This window comes from Rhagoletis zephyria, unplaced genomic scaffold (assembly GCF_001687245.7).
Source record: "Rhagoletis zephyria isolate East Lansing unplaced genomic scaffold, Rhagoletis_zephyria_1.1 Rzeph_scaffold_00147, whole genome shotgun sequence".
NCBI lineage: Eukaryota > Metazoa > Arthropoda > Insecta > Diptera > Tephritidae > Rhagoletis > Rhagoletis zephyria.
In genome coordinates, this window is record NW_016157231.1 from 375,751 (window position 1) to 394,792 (window position 19,042).

The following is a 19,042-nucleotide window of genomic DNA, read 5'->3' on the forward strand; positions in this document are numbered from 1 at the left end:
GGCAGGTAGTGGACGAGCAAGTAAACCAGTGGTTGAAGGATGGTATCATCCAACCCAGCACTTCGGACTATGCGTCACCAGTGGTGCTAGTTTCGAAGAAAGACGGAAGAAAGCGGTTGTGCTGCGATTATCGGCGCCTGAATGCAAAAATAGTTCGCGACAATTTTCCGATGCCGAACATTGACGACGTGATCGAGAAGCTGCAGGGTGCTGGTGTGTTTACCACACTAGACCTTACCAACGGGTTTTTCCATGTTCCAGTGGAGCTGACTTCCAGGAAATATACCGCATTCGTGACGTACAACGGTCAGTATGAGTTCCTGTATGTGCCTTTCGGCATATCAAACTCGCCGGCGGTTTTCTCAAGATTCATCTCAGCTGTGTTCAGAGACCTTATCCAAGATGACACCGTCGTGGCCTACATGGACGATTTGGTTATTCCCTCCAAGGATTACACCGAAGGCGTGCGCAAATTGGAACGAGTTTTGCGGAGGGCAGCGGAATACGGCTTGCACATGAAGTGGGACAAGTGCCAGTTCCTCATGAGCAAAATTGACTTCTTAGGCTACGTGATAGAGGACGGTTCGATAAAACCCTCTGAAACAAAGACGAAGGCGATCAAAAACTTCCCGTTGCCACATGATCGGAAGGCTTTGCAGCGATTCCTTGGGTTGACATCGTACTTCAGGAGGTTCGTCGAAGGCTACGCCGTAACCGCCAAACCATTGTCGGATTTGCTCAAGAAGGAAGCCAAGTTCGAGCTGCGCGCCGAGCAGTTGGCCGCATTCCAGCAGTTAAAGGCGGCGTTGACGAGTGCACCAGTCCTTATGCTGTACAACCCGAAGGCGGCGACCGAGGTACATACGGACGCTTGCATGTCTGGGTACGGGGCAGTGCTACTGCAGAGGGACGTGGATGACCAAGCATTCCACCCGGTGCAGTACATGAGCCGGAAAACTAAGCCTTCGGAGGAAAAGTACCATTCCTACGAACTCGAGGTGCTCGCGATAATTGAGGCACTCAAAAAGTGGAGGGTGTACCTGCTGGGGATTAGCTTCAAAATCGTTACCGATTGTAACGCGTTCGCGATGACGATGCGAAAACGAGATATTCCTTTAAGAGTATCTCGTTGGGCGATGTTCCTACAAGATTTTAAGTACGAAATAGAACATCGAAGCGGAACAAAGATGCGACACGTTGACGCACTGAGCAGGGTATCTTGTCTCATGCTGGAAGATTCCCTGATCCACCGGCTGAAGCAGGCGCAGCATCAAGACGATTGGGTACGAGCAGTCCTAAAGGTATTGGAGAAGGGTGACTACGATGACTTCTATGTCAAAAATGGCGTGCTGTATAAGGATCCGGCGCGAGAGCTATTGGTTGTACCGTCACTAATGGAAACCGAAATCATCAAGATGGCACATAGGCAAGGGCACTTTTCCTCCAAGAAAACGCAGGAAGCAGTGGAGAAGTCGTTTTATGTTCCAAATTTACGAACGAAGGCAGTGAAGGTCGTGGGTAGCTGCGTCGAATGCATCATTGGCGATGCGAAGTCGGGCAAGAAAGAAGGCTTCCTGAATCCTATCAACAAGGAGGACAAACCGCTAGGAACTCTCCACCTAGACCACGTTGGACCGTTGGAATCTACAAAGAAGGCCTATAACTACATCCTCGTAATTGTGGATGCATTCTCCAAATTCGTTTGGCTGTACCCAACGAAGAACACTGGTGCAGAAGCAGTCGTCGAATGCATGAAAAGGCAAGCGGCCGTGTTTGGAAACCCAAGGCGTGTCATCACCGACAGAGGCGCGGCCTTCACATCAAACTTGTTCAAGGAATACTGCGAGAGCGAAGAGATCCAGCATTTGTTGATTGCGACGGGTGTGCCACGAGGCAACGGCCAGGTCGAACGCATGCACCAGATCGTCATCCCAATGATAGCTAAGCTGGGGGGCGAGAATCCAGGGAATTGGTATAAACGCGTGGATCGCGTACAGCAGCTGATCAACAGCACTCCGCCGAGGAGCACCAAGCAATCGCCATTCCGGATTCTGACAGGGCTTGAAATGCGATTGACAGGAATGCCACAGCTACAAGAGTTGTTGGAGGAAGCGGCCGTCGACGAACTCGATGCGTCAAGAGAAGCAACGCGTCAGGAAGCGCGGAACAATATCGCCGCCATCCAGCTGGAAAATCGGAGAACATTCAACGAGAAGCGCAGAGCCGAGGTCGACTATGAAGTAAACGAGCTAGTAGCCATCAAGCGGACTCAGTACGGAGCAGGACTAAAATTGAAAGCGAAATACTTTGGGCCATACAAGATTGTGAAGAAAATGGAGCACGGAAGATACGAGGTTGAGAAGATTGGGGACCATGAAGGACCCAGACGCACCACCACTATTGCGGAGTTCATGAAGAAGTGGAGTACCTCATTCGAGGCCGAATAAGCACTCAGGATGGCCGAATGTGGGATTTGACTGACGGACAACTCCAAAGACGAACGGACCTAAATGCCATTAAGCAACACTGGACAGCGACCCGCAGGACCAACACTGCTTGACGAAGAATGGGAATAGAGGGAACGGACAAACTTAACGAAATAGACGATACTAGACAACGGACATTTTTTGTACAAAGCGTCACTCCTTCGCTAGCACACGACTGAGAACGACGCACCGACCAGAACCGCGGGCTTCAACCCTAAAATGTAATAGTTTTAATGCAAAGTGAATGTTAAAATAAATTGTGCACTGTGTTTATTAATTAAAGACTGGACTTTTATTTCAAGCGGAACGCACACCCCTCGTGCCATCCCACATATATACCCAAGTTTAATAGCCCAATTCTGTATCGGTGACAAAATTTTTTTTACTGACAAATTTAAACTTTTTCATATATTTTTGTCATTATATTTGTCACTGATACACAATAGAGCCGTAAAACTTTGTAGAAAACTATAAAAAATGCAACAAATTTTTATCGAAATTTACAGTTTTATAGCCCATTCAATTTTAGTCTAATAATGTTCAAGTTTCAAGTGGCTAAAAATTACCGTTAATTTTTTTGGAATTTTTTTTCGCCGGAGGTTTTGCGGGTTTCTTCCATATAATAAGCCAATTGTAAAACCAAATATTCTTAAAGCACCCTGCAGAAAAAAAAATATCAATTGACTAAAATAACCAACTTATACGATAATACGATAAATAACTAACTTCTAATTAGCTATGACAAAACTAACTTTAAATGAGTTGTTGCAGGAGTCGTGCAGACGGAGTTTGCTTTCTTTACAAGTTTCCATTTAAATATCCTCCTACAAAAAATACTTTCAATACACTTTTTCTGCACTTCGCAGATTCTTTTTCGAATTCAGGACAAATCGAAATTTTACATTAATATTTTGATGTTATGTCTGATAGAATTCAAATGTAGGACCACCTACAAAGAACATGTAACCAAATAAGCAAATATGTAATGTTAAATAAAATGAATAAAAAAATGTAATAGAATGTATCACTATTTTGCGGTCATCGCCCTTCAAATTTAGTTAGTTACGGCCAAAGGAAATAGTTAACAAATAGTTGCCACTAGTCGACTGCTAGTTAGTTAATAGTTAGCTGCAGGGAAGCTTTCTAAATATGAACGAAATTGGACCATAAATACTGGTTTACCAAATATATAGACTCGTGCGCCACCTATCGGCAAAGTTTTTAGTGGAGTTATTCCTTTCCACTCTAAATATGAACCAACTCGGACTATAAATACGCGATTTTCAAATATCCCGACTTCTGCGCCACCTATCGGATTAACTCATTTTTCGTATTGCATTGTCAACTGGTTTTGAGCACGGTGGCCAACTTTTGCATTCTTGAAAGCTGGACACCAATTTCAATGCTGTATTTTTGAAAATTTTCTATTTAAAACAAGAAAACAATATAAAATTTCATAGATAAAAATTTTCATAATACAAAATTTCAATGTTAATACTTTTAAATAATTTAAAACATAAATTAAAGTTGAAATAAAAATCACGCCAAATTATACATTTTTATGTACATATGTATTTGGCACGGGGAATTTTTCACAATGTACATATATAACTTTTTTACTTAAAATTTTCCGCTAATTTTTTATAAAAACATAGTTCATACTACTACAAAAACATACAAATTTATCTAAATTTCGTGCAAAACTCAGGAAAATTCTATAAATTTGCTTACAAATTGACATTGTTCTATAACCAGTTCTATGCCAGTTTGAAGTTGTTAAAATCGCGTTGATTTTTGGCAGTTTAAAGCCATGTCTTGAATTCTTTGTTTAAAATCCATTCGTCACTAAAATGTTTGACTTTATTGTCGGTTAAATAGCATATGTAAAATGTATGTACATATCGTCGTTTAAAGTACAAAACCACGTATCAACAAAATGCAAAACCGCGTATGTGAGGTTGCATTAATTATTTTCTAGAGAGTAAAAACACTCATATTTCAAAATGGTTCTCTTTTTTATAAAGCAATCGCATTTCTGGCTAGTATATTTCAGGACGAAAGGATAAGGATTGAGCCTATGATAATGACTGTAAGTGACCTTAGGGTCAAGGTGCAGGGATATTTTCAGGAACTGTAGTCAAAAGTTCAAGCCTTAATTTGAGCCATAGTATACGGCTCTATCACCTTTTGTTTAATTGCGGTGGGTATTCAAACTTCGCACAAAATCAGGTTTTGCTGTTCAATAAATGACTATAAGTGACCATCTAGTCAAGGTGCAGGGATGGTCAGGGATAGTAGTCGAGACTTCTAGCTTTTATTTAAGCCTAATGTCACCTTTTGTTTCATTGCTAGAGCTTCTAATATATTGCAAAAAGCGCGATTTTTTACACTTTGACCTCGGATTCGTAATCAGCATAAAAAAGTCTATCAAAAACAGCTTTAACATTCGATGCACCAAATTGTTTTCCATTTTTGTTCCCTTGTGCAATAGATTTACTGCGGAGAGGCGGGACCGCAGGAAAAGTGGCAAAAATTGTGGAGTTTGCATAATGAAAATGTTAAGACTGAGAAAAAATATAGCCTAAAGTGTTCCCAAAGACAAAGGCCGTCTGTCAAAAAATATTACGGTCCGATATCTTGTGAACTTAGTAGCAAGTAGCGATGCAGCCACTATTACAGAAGCTCTTAAGGTATTAAACTCTAATGCAAATCAGTAGACAGCGAGGCGACGAATAGCCAAATTGAGCGCAAAGTCATCATAAAAGAAGAAAAAAGCAAATTTGATCAAAATACATATGGGACTGTGGCAGCATTTTTCTGTATCGCACGAAAACCGGACCATTGCCTATTGGGATATGTTAGGCTTTTCAGAATGCAATAAAAAACACATTTTTAAGTTTAAATTCAAGGTTATTTGGTCTGACAAGATTAAATTAATCGCTTTCAATCAGATGACCGGGCATGGTATTGGATCAAAGACCCAAATTAAGCCCAAGCGCATAATGTTAGGCAAACTGTGAATTACAGTGGTCGGTCAATAATAGTTTGGGGTTGTATTTCAAAAATTTTCTTGGTCCGTTAGTACGCATTATGCGAAAGGAACAGTATCTGTTCATATTTCAACAAAATTTGCAAGATGTAGGCGAAAAATAAGAGTTTCTGCTGAAAAATCACCCAAAACAAACTGCACATGTTCGCAAAGACTGGATACAAAAGCAAAAATTTGCTAATTTAAAATGACCTCCACAATCCGCGGACATTAATCTCATCGAGAATTTGGGAAGTCAACTAAAAGCACAGCTTACTAAGTATCGAAGTCCGTCCAATAGAGTACATGACCTGTGAAAGCAAACTAGGGATATATGTTAGGGTTTACCTCCAGAATTTTTACAGAGATACAAATCAGGCATGCCAAATCGCATCAAAGACCTAAATAAGCAAAAGGGTACTGAACATTGTGATAATAGTTCTTTTTTTTTTTTGTGAAAATTGTTAAAAAGTTATTAAAGGTATATGAATGCAAAACTGTAACATTTGCATTAATTTACTTCAAATCATTATGAGGAAGTACAGGTGTACCAATAAGAATGTACAAAAAAAGTATGAAAGTCGTTAGAACTTGGAAAGATAGCGATGGCTGAAATAAAAAGTGTTTCACCATGTTACAGTTTTGCCCGTCACTGTATATGAATGTATGTGCATTAGGCTGGGTAAATTTTGATTTTAATGAATCGCATGGTATTTCCTGATTCTACAGATAATTCTAAGAGAGAGTGTAAAAGAAACCATGAAAAAATTACCTTTTCACGATATTAGTTTTTTAACCTTTTCTTAAAATGTCTGTATTTAAGTTTCTTACATTTCCTTTATTTATATAAACCATTTTTAAAAAGCAAATCGTTACCTAAAGGTGAAAATGTGACGCAAAGTTAATTTTTTGAAGTTTTTCAGGAGAGAGTTTCGCATTTTCTGTCATTCTGCATCAAAAACTAAATTTTCAATAAAGTGGACTTGGCACGTTTTCACCCTTAGGTAGCGAAATACATCTGTTTTGCGAATTTTTAACTTAAAAGATTAACAAACATTAAAAAGAAATGGTTTTCGATATGAAGGCGTCTAGGACTTACCGTTGATTTTTGCCAATTTTTTTGCTGAAAATGCCTCTTCTATACAAAAATTACTTTATTTCAACAAAAAAGTGATAAAAATCTACGTTAAATCTTAGCTAATTGCACTTTATTTTAATAAGATTGAATGTACCATGAAACTTTATACTCAAAATCTTTCTAAGAAATCCATCTAAAAAGGTGCTATTTTTTTGGTTCTGAGCCAACTGTGAAGTTCCAAGTCTCTAGCTCATCGGGAAGTTGGCCAAAAATTTATTGCAAGATTTGCCTCTAACATACGTACATACATGCAAACAGAGCAAGTTAAACAAAAGCTTGTAAAATAAATCTTGTTTATTCGTTATATGGAAGCAAATGCGACAAAAAAAAAATGCAAAAAAATCAACGGTAATTTTTAGCCACTTGAACTTGAACATTATCAGACTAAAAGCTCAGTTATGCAAGACTTAGACTTGACTTGAAAATTGTATATCTGGCAAATGAGTTACGCGTGTATGTAGTTACCCAAAAAACAACTTCACTTAGAAACTTGGAGAACTATAGATTTAGGATTTCTAAGTTAAATTACTAAGTGCAAAGAGAGCCGTGAGAGAATTATTCTGCCATTTCATAATAAAATCCCTACAAATATGTCACACAAATATCATTTTGTATATAAATGGGCACGTTCAGAAGGCGCAACAGCTCAGTAACTGTTGCGATTTTACCTTCTGAATGCGTTGTTGTGTACTTCTGATCAACTCAACAGTTGCGTGTTAGATGCTCGTAATATTTTTCTGATCATTTGAGACAACATGTTGCTGTGTACCTTTGAGAGTTGAATTTGACAGTTAATGCATCAAGCCGTTCAGAAGACGCATAACGTTCACTGATTTTTTTAGAAACGGTTGCGCTCAACTGATGCGTCTTCTGAACCTACCCAATAAAATAGAAACCATCACAATTTGATCCGCGTAAGTACATTTGTTTTGATGGTAATTTTGTATAAATTTTGGTGTAAAAACAAATTAAACGTTTACAATTTTAAGAGTAGGTACAAATACAAGTGCTGAGAATGAAAACAAAGAGAAAAGGTAATAGGTGACACGCTGAGTAATCGCGTCTAAGTTTCTAGGTAAGTCAAGACAAGTCTAAAGGTACTGGCCCAATGCAGGCTTGCTTTGCTTTGAGAACTGTCAAAAGTTATTTGGAATATACTAAAACGTATGAAGGCTGGCCAAATGGTAGCTTTCCTTCACTTGCTTTAAGCGCCTCAAAGTTTGAAATAAGCGAATGTTTTATTTGAACGCTTTTTGTAGGCTTTTGACAAAAAGGTATGTTCCCATTCTAAACGAATTCAAACAAACTGCTGCACACTTTTATGAACAAAAATTTGCTTACGTAATTAAAAAAAATATATAATATAAGTAATTCAAAGCTTAATAGAAAGGATTCTATGTTTCCATATTTATATTTAACATATCGCTGGCTGAGAAGCAGCTAAGACCATTATTACAGATTTTACAGGAACTTTAAATACAACATTTGACGTGTTTAAAGCAAAGCAAAACTCCATACGAATCAGAAGGATTGGATCTTTCTTAAAAGATTTCGTAGCATTTTGGCCTTATGGGATTTTCGAGGCCTTTTTTGGACTTAGAAAATTTGCCTTTCATTGAATATAAACTAGAAAAAAATAAAACAAGTACCTTAATCCTTAATTTATCTTACTTTCTATATCAAAATATCAGGTTTCACAAAATATGGACAACTTTTCACACAAAGAAGCTAGCGATATTTATGATGTCAAACTACTGGTCAGTCGTCTCTTGAAAAATTTGAGTTTTTTTTGTTTTGAATAAATGTAAATTTAGCTGTATATGTATAATTATTATTATTCCTTTGAAATGCAAATTTTAATTTGCATTAATTTAAAATAAATCTGAAAAGACTGTTTTGTGTTTCTTTTTTTTTAATTTTCTGGAATTCTGTGGGGAAAATTTTTCTTAGTGTAAGGGAACAGTCCTTGATTTTTTAACTCACAGCTGGTAGCTTTGACAGCGTTCCAAGCCTCTATTTGACCAAACGAGTTTTTGAAGTAAATCAAAGTAAATTGATGTAGGTAAGGCGTGCAAAGCAAGCTTGCAGCTTTAGCAGAACGATTCTGTGCACTTAGTAAATATACATTTTTTATAATTGGTCAGTTTTTTATTATTTATCAAGAATTGCAATTCTAGCACAGAAATCAAAAGCTATTTTCTTGATAAATTATCAAGATTGAAAATGCTATTATCAAGCGTTTACAAATTGAAATTTCATATGGAAGTTATAAGTTTTGTGTATTAAAAAATTTGTTTCTATCATTTAAATCAGAGGTTCCCAAACGTTTTTAACTCGTAGACCCCTTTCAAAAATTTACTGGTTTCGGTGGACCCCCTGCTGATACAATAAATAAATAAAATAAATTTGCATCGAGGGTGAGTTCAAAAACTAAACTCAGAGTGGCCAAAATAAAAGTAAAATATTTTCTTGTGTTCTATTTATAAAAATAATGTGATTATACACTTGTAGGTTTTAAAAAATAGAGCTCGTAAATTCATCAAAATACTCTCTCGCTCGGAAGAGTTACTTTTGATTTATATGATGGATTTCATCGAATTACAACTTAAAAAAATCGATGACAAATAACCAAGCAATCAAGAAGCGCAAAAAGTGTTACACCGTCTCATCATATTCAAGGCAAGATGGGCAAATGGACAGTCAGGTGTTTGTGCCACGTGAAGTGACCAGTCAGCAGTCCAACAAGTTGTCTGCAGTGTCGTCTGCTCAGTCAGAGCAAAAAATTAGATAGACCTTGTGAGATTGAAGGCAACATGAGTTTTGCCCACCTGCGTCCCCTCGATGCCTCACAGTCATTTCTGAGCGAAGTATTCACCCAGTTTCTGATGGTGGCTTCGATTGCCGAAGGTGGGGGTGCTAAAACTGGTTGCGGACCGAGGAATACCTGGTCTGAGCCAACTCTGGCCAAATGATCAGATGTCTCATAACCAGGTACTCCAGAGTGACCTGGCACACAGAGTAAAACAAAGTGGTTATGCTCACCATCATATTTTAGTCGAGACTTGCATTGCCGAACTAGTTCGAAGTACTGGGCTGGTCAATGCCTTAAGTGCAGCTTGGTTGTCACTGTAGTCACGTAAACTCCTTCCCCTACACCTATGTTCCACCACGTAGTCCATGGGTTTGAGTATTGCAATTACCTCTCCCTGGAAGACCGAAGCATATTCCCATACAGAAAAGTGAAGCTTATCTCCATTAACCTCGAAAAAGACCCCAGATCATGACCCAGTTAGCTTTGGAGCCATCATTGAAGGTTCGACAATGTGTGAGTTCGGTCTCAGCGATGGAATCAAACCAGCATTCAGTCTCAGGGAACTCAACATTATAGAATCTCTGCAACAAAGGTAATGGTGGCGTACTATCCTGTAGCAATGAAAAGACACAAGTGCTTAAATCTCTGCTGCCAGCAATTTTCGCCACGCCCCACTCATTGTCATACCAGCATCCGGTTCTTTTTAGTCTGCAGGTGGCCTTTAAGGCTTCCCCACGTATGAAAACACATAGTGACAGTAAGTGCAGCAGTGCGTCAAGAGCACTATACACCACTCAAAAAAATTAAAGTTAAATAAAGAGGCTATAAAGCAACCGCTTTGGTTCTTTACATCGAAACCAGATAAATTTTCGTGAACCCCCATTTACAACTCATGGACCCCATATTTCTTTCACGTCACCTTGGGGGTCCACCTGGACCACTTTGGGAATCAGTCATTTAAATACTGCGCCGGCATTTGAACTAGAGCGGGGATACTATCGATAGTACCACCACTATATAGTTTTCGACACGATAGATGAAAACATCGATAGTATCGATAGTGATAGTACTATCGTGAAAGGTATTGAATTGAAACGCTCAATTGCTTGAAAAGTAAATTATAAATTACTTTGTAAATTAAATAACAAAATAAACTTATTAATTTATGCGTCTGAATTGTATTGTACTTATATACACTGAGAAAAGAGTTTAGTTACGTCAACTAAATATGTTTTTCTCAACACATGATTTAGGTATAGTCACATTATTTGGTTATAGTTACCAAATCATGTGTTAGTAGAAATATATTTGGCTGACTTTTTTCTGAGTGTACATACATTTGCATCCACTTTATTAGCGACAGGCGAAATCAGTATTTATTTTTTATATGGAAAATTAAATTCGAAATTTGTTTGTCCCTTTTGCAAGTGCAAAGACATATGTATGAATATATTTGAAAGAACTCACCACATTTTTACTCCGCTGCGAACAAAACGGGTTTGATATTCGAAAATAATGTGTACCTCCGATCACCAAGCGATCTCCATGCAACATTTTACGACGCTCAGTCACAAGATCACCATTTAGATAAGTTTCGAAATCTTTATTTTGAGGTATTATAAACAGCTCGCTGTCGTTATTTTCAATTATACTGAAACACAATGTTGATAATTAATTATTCTATGACATGAAATTGATAAATACCGAAACCTACCAATGGTGATAGGCAACCAATGGGCCGTCGAGTAAAATATCCGGCTGACTGCAATAGGTGGATGTGCGTGTGCGACCTATTTTCACCTGTCCAGGTGGTAAAATATAAAATAGTGTATTGCTAAATATGGCATCTGCAGTCAAGTTTACAAGACACGCATGCTTTTGATCCGTTGATAATTCCAATGCCAGCCCTTTACGCCGAAGAAGCCGCAATTCAGATTTTCGCTGGTCTTCAGCTTCTTTCAAGCGTTGCATCCATGACTTTTGAGCTCTATCCAACTCTCTTTCGCGTTCGGCTAATTGCTGCCGCAAAGCTTCAACTTCACTCTCATCAACTGATGTTTCAATGATAATTTTTCTTGGCGTCGGATTACTATTGGCCGACAGACGACGCTGGCGTTCATATTCATTCCGTAGTGATTTCAGACGGTCCACTTCCGCGCGTAATTCCCTAATTATTTTATCGTGAGGTGACTCGTTCACTTTCACCCGATTGACTATAGTGCGCGCTTGACAAGCATACCGCAATGTGGCCAGAGTTTCATCAATATTAACATTAGCTGGGGAAATGGTAGCAAGCATAACCGTCTTAGAATTGCCGCCAAGATTTTCCTAAAAAAAGCGTGAATTTGGTTAATATTTATTATCAAAATGTAAAGACAATCATTGTTATCAGAAACTAAAATTTATCGAAATTTCACGGTTATGTGATTTTTTTTATACATACATATGTACATACCTATTCGATATTTTGACATATGTACATTAGACTGCCTCACCAAAAAAGTTGCGATCTTTCCGCCGGAATTACAAAATTGATTATATTTGAAGACGTCCACCAGAATATTTCGGAAAAATATTAAGATTTACGTGAGCTGGACCGATTTGAAAATACCTAGAAATAGGGAGTATTTTATGAATAAAAATAGTTTATTCAAAAACTTTTTGAAAACAATTCCCTCAGATGACAAAACAGATTAAGCTTAAAAAATCTGCATAAAAATATTTACAAATCGTTTCAACGGAATCGTAATAATGAGATATTTGATTCTGTTTTTTAGCCTTTTCAAAGATTGATTTACGAAAAACTTGAATAACTGGGCCAAAACTATTCTTTTTATTTCTGTGCAATAAACAAAAAACTCATTCAAGTCCCAATTTTTATTTTCAAATACCAACACATCTTAATTCAACTTGGAATGACGCTGGTTCATCCTAGTTTTCATATTTTGAATGAGTTTATTAGCAAAGAAATAAAAAGGTTGAGAAAATACCTTTCCAATAATTCCTCACAAGTCTAAATCGGAATAGTTTAGGTTCAGTTATTCAAGTGTTTCTTATACCAATCTTTGAAAAAAGTAAAGAAACAGCATCAAAAATCTCATTATTATGATGCCGTTGAAATTAAAAAAAAAAAAATTTTAATAATCTTATGCTAATTTTTAAGCTTAAACCGTTTTGTCATTTGAGGGGATTTTTTCAAAAAAATCTTTAAAAAACTATTTTGATTCATAAGAAACTCCATTTTTGGAGGTACTTTCAAATCGGTCCAGCTCACGTAAATCTTAATATTTTTTCGAAATATTTTAGTGGAAGTCTTAAATATAATAGATTTTATAATTCCAATGGAAACACGGCACAGCAATGGGGAGTGATGCAGTCTAATGTACATACATTATTTTAGTTTAGATTTTGTCCGTCATAGTAAACTAGACTATTCTAAAACCCCGAAATGGTTTGAGTCTTAAAATAAATATAGTTTAAAAAAACTAAAAAACACGCTTTTAAAGCATATCAAACTAAAAAGTAAAAAAAAATTCTTAATGTAAGTTGAAAGTAATAATGAACAAAAAATACTAGTATTATTGTGAAAAAGTGTGGGTTGCTCGATAGACGAAAAATATGGCAAAGAGCGCCCCACGCTTTTTCACAATAATACTAGTATTTTTTGTTCATTATTACTTTCAACTTACATTAAGAATTTTTTTTTACTTTTTAGTTTGATATGCTTTTAAAGCGTGTTTTTTAGTTTTTTAAACTATATTTATTTTTAATTTTTTAGTTCGATTTATTGTTAAAAATAAAATTTTTTCTAAATGCTCGAGTGCTCGAGTGCTCGAGCCGGAAAGTAAGTAGACGGTACGCATGCGCAGACAGCGTAGTTGTCTCACTTGCTCTCACACAGAGGCTGTGTGAGGAAATTATTTAATCCTGGCGATCCTAATCAGGATAATGAGATAAATTTATGAAATTATTATATTGTCGCTGATTCTTGATAAGTGTACAAAGTTTGAATTAAATCTGTCCGTTTAAAGTGGGTCAAAATCGAGTCCAAAGCAGTCGATTACAAACATACATACATACAAACATACAGGTGAAGCTAATTAAAGGGTGTTAAAAACGGTTTTATGTTTCTCTAAATGAATTTATTCATAAAAATTTTAAAAATTAATCAGTGTCTCGTGTGTATATGTGTTGTTTTGATCGATGACCTTCTGCAAACTTTTACGGCAAGACCTTGTGGAATTTCTGGACACATTAGAAGAAGGCGGTGAGGTGCTCTACCTCCCTCCCCCGGTAGAGCTACCGCGCCATCTAGCGGGTGTGAGAAGTGTTTAGTATAAACAAATCAAATAAACCAAAAAAATTATTTTATTTTATTAAATATATCTATGTACTTATATTTATTCAATACCCTCTATCTGCAATTTTCACAAAAACTACTTTGTGATGTTAGAACCCATCTGGGACTTACTTGACATCACTGATGTTAATTCTGAATTTGCAATTTAATTGTAAATTCTTCTGTCAAGCGTTATACAAGGTCAGCATTAATATCGCCGATGACAATTAAGTCTTAGGTGGATTTTCATATCAGAAATTAATTTAATGGAATGTGGAGGATTGAAGGCAAGTCGTTGAGCCATTAAATATTTTTTTTCGGGTTTGGAAGTGCTGATAAGAGAAAGCACAGTGTAATGAAGGATTTTAAATATTATAAATGATATCGTTGTTTGTCTGTTTGTATGTTTGTAGTGTGATAAAAATAGAAATTTGAGGAAATAAAATGTGTGGAAAAATATAATTCGTTTTTATTTAAAGAAATAGGGTTACAATTTAGCATTTATTATTGTATGAAAGTGCAATTTTTTACCAAATATAATTGTTTTTTACGTTTATTTAAATTAATAAAATTTTATAAAGAGATTTACATTATTATCATTTATTTCTATAATTGCATATTTTTCTTGTTTATATATACATAGTCGTAAAGGTTGCTGAACTACAATACGCGTCATACTATTTTTAAAATATAACTAAATGGTTTATAAAAGCCCATTTCGAAGAACGATCCAACTGGCTGGTTCTCCGTCAGATGGTGTTCCATGTATTCATTTATTTCGCTGACAACGCAATCCTCCAACTTCTCCAAAAATAGCGGATCCTCAAACCACTTTTCTTTAAAAATGTACCGTTCCATATCCATAGATGAATCCATGTGCATGTTGTCCTCAGTCTTGAAGTAAAGGTTCTTCGTTTCCTTATTAAAATATATTTTGTCTATGTTTAGAACCTCATAACATAATAGATAGTCAGTCATTGGTTTAAATATTTTTTCCGAATAATTTTTACTTGATGACTTTTCTTTTTATATGTTTCTGTTTTGATAGAAAAGTGGATTGTAGGCAGTTGTGTACACATCAAATAGTTTTTTTGCGGTTGTGTATCGTTGATAAAAGAATGCGCATACACATGCATTTATTAGCGTGGGATATACGCAATCATATTTATGAATTCCTGTGGTTGTTAATTTAAAAACAGTAGTTTTATAATATCGCAACTCGTTGATTATGTCCATGAAAAGTTTAACATGCTCTTTTTTAATATAACAACTATATGTATTTAAAATTTCTCCAATTCCGCTGCTAACATTTTTTTAAACAAATCTCAAATACGTTTAAATTTATAGTGATGGAAAATGTATACATATGTGTTTTATCGTTTTAATTAGAAATTTTTTTATCGAATGTATTAATCCCATATATAAAATTTTTTGAATCAATATTTTCCTTATTTTCTCCATTATAATAGCGATTATATAAATTTATTAATTTCACATTTTTATGTTGTCTTTCTGTGATATAGCAATTACATGTATCAGGTCCTGATTTAGCATTATTATTACTCCAAGGACAGATCGTATAATGTTTTCCATATATAGTTTTTATCCAAGACCCATTTTCCGTCTGTTTAGTCAATATACATCTATTTTGTATAATGCTTCTATGGTGGTCTAATATACGTTCAAAATTCCTCTCTAGAAATTCTTCACTTTCATAACTTTTCATATTGTCCTATTTAAATATTCGCTAAAAAAATAAGAACTACTTGAATCAGCTTTTAATTTTAACTAAATTCTATTATTTCATCATATCGCTATATACATATGTATAAGATATCGCTATATCTATATACATATTAAACTCCTGCGCAATTCCATTTAAACGGCCCAACAAGACATCCGATCGCCGCGCAAATACTTTCCCTCCTTTACTCTCATCGTTCAGGTCAAGTGTGAGTAAGCATAAACCAGTTTCTGCAAGCGTACGTAAACTACCGATCAATAGCAAGACGCGTAGAGTATTTACTTTGCCTTCCGCAACTACTGCGAGTAAAAGATATTTGACAGTAGAGTACTGTACTGGTAGTACTTGAGTATTTTCGAAGAAAACATACATTTGTGGTATCTGAATAAAACTATGGACAGGAATGTAGTGGAGCGATGAAGAGAGCGACGAGCAAAACGTACTTTCAACTAAAATGCTGATATACATACCTAAGTACATATGTATGTATGTGCATAGATACATACATATATAAGTGTCCGCATATATTTTTTTCTCGTCACTTGCTCTGTCGCTTCACTGCAGCAAAACCAAGTTGTGGGGAAAACCCTGACGATATGCGTACCATTGAAACCATGGGTTTGAAGATAGCTGATGTGAAAATTTCAATTTCATATTAAATATATTTATGTATGCATGTACATAACATCGTCTCAGAAAACGGATGTCGAATGTTACAAAACACGGTTTTGAGAAAATTGACGTTGAAGTTTAAGGTCGAATTAATCCGAACTGTACGGTAGATTTTTGTAATTTTTGAAGGAGACGTAGTTGGTGTTATTAGTTTTGATTTTCCATATTTTTACATTTAATATCTCTTAACGTTAATGAGAAAATTGACTTTTCATTCCGTATACATTTGTCGTAAGTAGCGTTTACTCACCACTTTGTTTTGTCCACAGAACATACGACAATAGTAAAGTATCTATTTCAACGACGATGGTATAATTTGATGAAAAAACCAGACATATTTATTAAATAATGATTACTTATTAGAAAAAAAAATAACAAAAACATAATCATGTATTTAATAAAAAAAATCTGTACATCTCTTATGCTGTAAATATGTTACGAACATACGTTTTCTTTATATAAAAACAAAAAACAATACTTAAATTCAGTCTTTTGTACATTTTTATTTCTTTCATTTCATTGGAGACTCAGTGCAAGCTAAAATTTAAAAATTTAAAATTTTAAGATTAGTTACTTAGTATAATTTTCAATATTAATTGTATCGTTATAGTAGAGGACCATCGAATTGTCGTAAGTTCAAAGTTTTGCGATACATACGACAAATGTTTTGATTAAAAAAAGATTACATTTGTATGGGAATTTGTCGTATGTGCCACATACGACAAATGTTTTATGATTAAAAAAAAAGGTACGTTTGTATGGGAATTTGTCGTATGTGACGCATTTTCAGCACATACAACAAAAGGCATACCCAATCATTAATATTATGTAACATACGACAAAATGCGCACGAAATATCTCAAAAACTAAGGGAGATATAAAAAAATGGATTGCAGAAATCGAAAGAGCATGTCCAACTTAGTAAATCTGCATCAAAATCCCAAAATCGTGATTTTGCACATTCGTCATCCGTTTTCTGAGGCGACGATATCTACATATGTAAAAATGTAGTTTCGATTTAAAAAAATCGGATAAAGTTTTTATTTCGCCATTCATACACCACTAATTTTAGTATTTATTAAAAAAAACTCAATGAAATTCAAAAACTATATCTTGCATTTGGTTTTACTCAATACCGATTTGAGCTGTCGCACAGTGTTATCAAAAAAAAAACTCTATCAATGGGTAGGTTCAGAAGGCGCAGCAGTTGAGCGCAACCGTTGCTAAAAAAAAATCAGTGATCGTTATGCGTCTTCTGAACGACTTCATACATTAGCTGTCAAATTCAACTCTCAAAGGTACACACCAACATGTTGTCTCAAATGATCAGAAAAATATTACGATCATCTAACACGCAAATATTCAGTTGATCAGAAGTACGCAACAACGCGTTCAGAAGGTGCAATCGCACCAATTACTGAGCTGTTGCGCCTTCTGAACGTGCCCAATGAAAATTCGTTTCTCTTGAAATCAAGTTATATGGCTGCGTATGTATGTACATTAGAGTGGTCCAAAATAATAAAGTCGGAATTTTAATGCCGCCACCCCCTAGGATTGTTCTGAACCGAAAATAAATATACCCATATTTTTTTATTTTGAAATCAAAAAATATTTAGGGAGTGCTCACAGCGCTCAAAGTTTTCCATGTATTTTATATGGGGAAAAAACAAATTTTCGTAAAAATGGTATAAAACTCTTGAAAGTCAATATTTTTCAATCGTAAAACCGTGGTTCTCTTCAGGTGACTTCAAATATTAATATCCAGTTGTTTATTTAACCATTTTTTATGATTAAAGATTTTTTATTGGTCCCCCATTGCATTTTCTAGGACCTATAAAATATAGTTACCATGAAAAAATTGTTAAAGGAACAATTGGGTATTATTACCGGGAACCTCCTGAAGATAAGCAAACTTCCGATCGAAAAATATTGATTTTCAAGAATTCTACACTATTTCTACGAAAAGTTGTTTTTTCCCCATATAAAATACATTGAAAACTTTGAGCGCTTTGAGCGTACCCTAATTTGTTCTTTTTTCAAAATAAAAAATAGGGGTATATTTTTTGTTGGTATAGAACAATCCTAGGGGCTGGAGGCTTTAAAAATTCGACCTTATTTTTTTTTACATACATTTTTGGACCACTTTAATGTACATATGTACATACAATTCCGAAATTTTTTTATTTGAAAAGCCTCTCAAGAAAAACTAAAAATTCATATAAAATTACGCACAATAAATGGAAAATAAATTTGCTTCTATAAAAAATTTCTTAAATCAGTATGCAGCTCTTAAGAAAAAAATGCTCGTACATCTCGTCGCAACCATGTCCAACTATCGAATGTGAAAATCGGCACTTTTTAAAATTTTGATTTGCCACTAATAATTTTATTTCGTACAACTTATATGTTGGTTAATGACTGCAAATAGTTTTATAGAAAATTAGAAAGGAGAAATAATACTTTCATAAAAATTTAAGTACACACATAGATTTAAAAAGCTGCTGAAATACAAAAGATTTATGTTAAAATGTCACATTAAACAACTGTTTAAATCTACGTTATTTTTGATCAAATAAAACACCTCTTTGAGGTAAAATTTTCGAGTGACGAAAGCTGAACTAGAAACACAAAATTTATGATATAAATTTCGTGACGAAAATTATACGCATTTTTTAACTGCCTTTGAAACGCACAGAAAATCTTTTTTATTCATACGAATCGTTGCAAAAGTTCTGTTTTTTATTTTATGTTTCTAGCAGTAGACGGCATTTCGCAACGTTCCGAATAAATAAAAAAAGATTTTCCGTACGTTTCAAAGGCAGT

General features: G+C 35.2%; 1 protein-coding gene across 2 annotated transcripts in view; it reads right to left on the reverse strand.

The window, feature by feature from the left end:
* neb (kinesin family member nebbish) overlaps positions 1-19,042 on the reverse strand; it is a 146,865-nt gene that overhangs the window by 91,668 nt on the left and 36,155 nt on the right. Inside the window, exons 2-3 of one of the 2 annotated variants that reach the window (XM_017638878.1) lie at positions 11,179-11,792; positions 10,935-11,115 (exon numbers count right to left, since the gene is read on the reverse strand). In XM_017638878.1, coding sequence (XP_017494367.1) covers positions 10,935-11,115; positions 11,179-11,792 — 795 coding nt within the window. Of the gene's footprint in view, positions 1-10,931; positions 11,116-11,178; positions 11,793-19,042 lie in introns of both variants that reach the window. The other variant, XM_017638869.1, reaches the window with a different exon arrangement.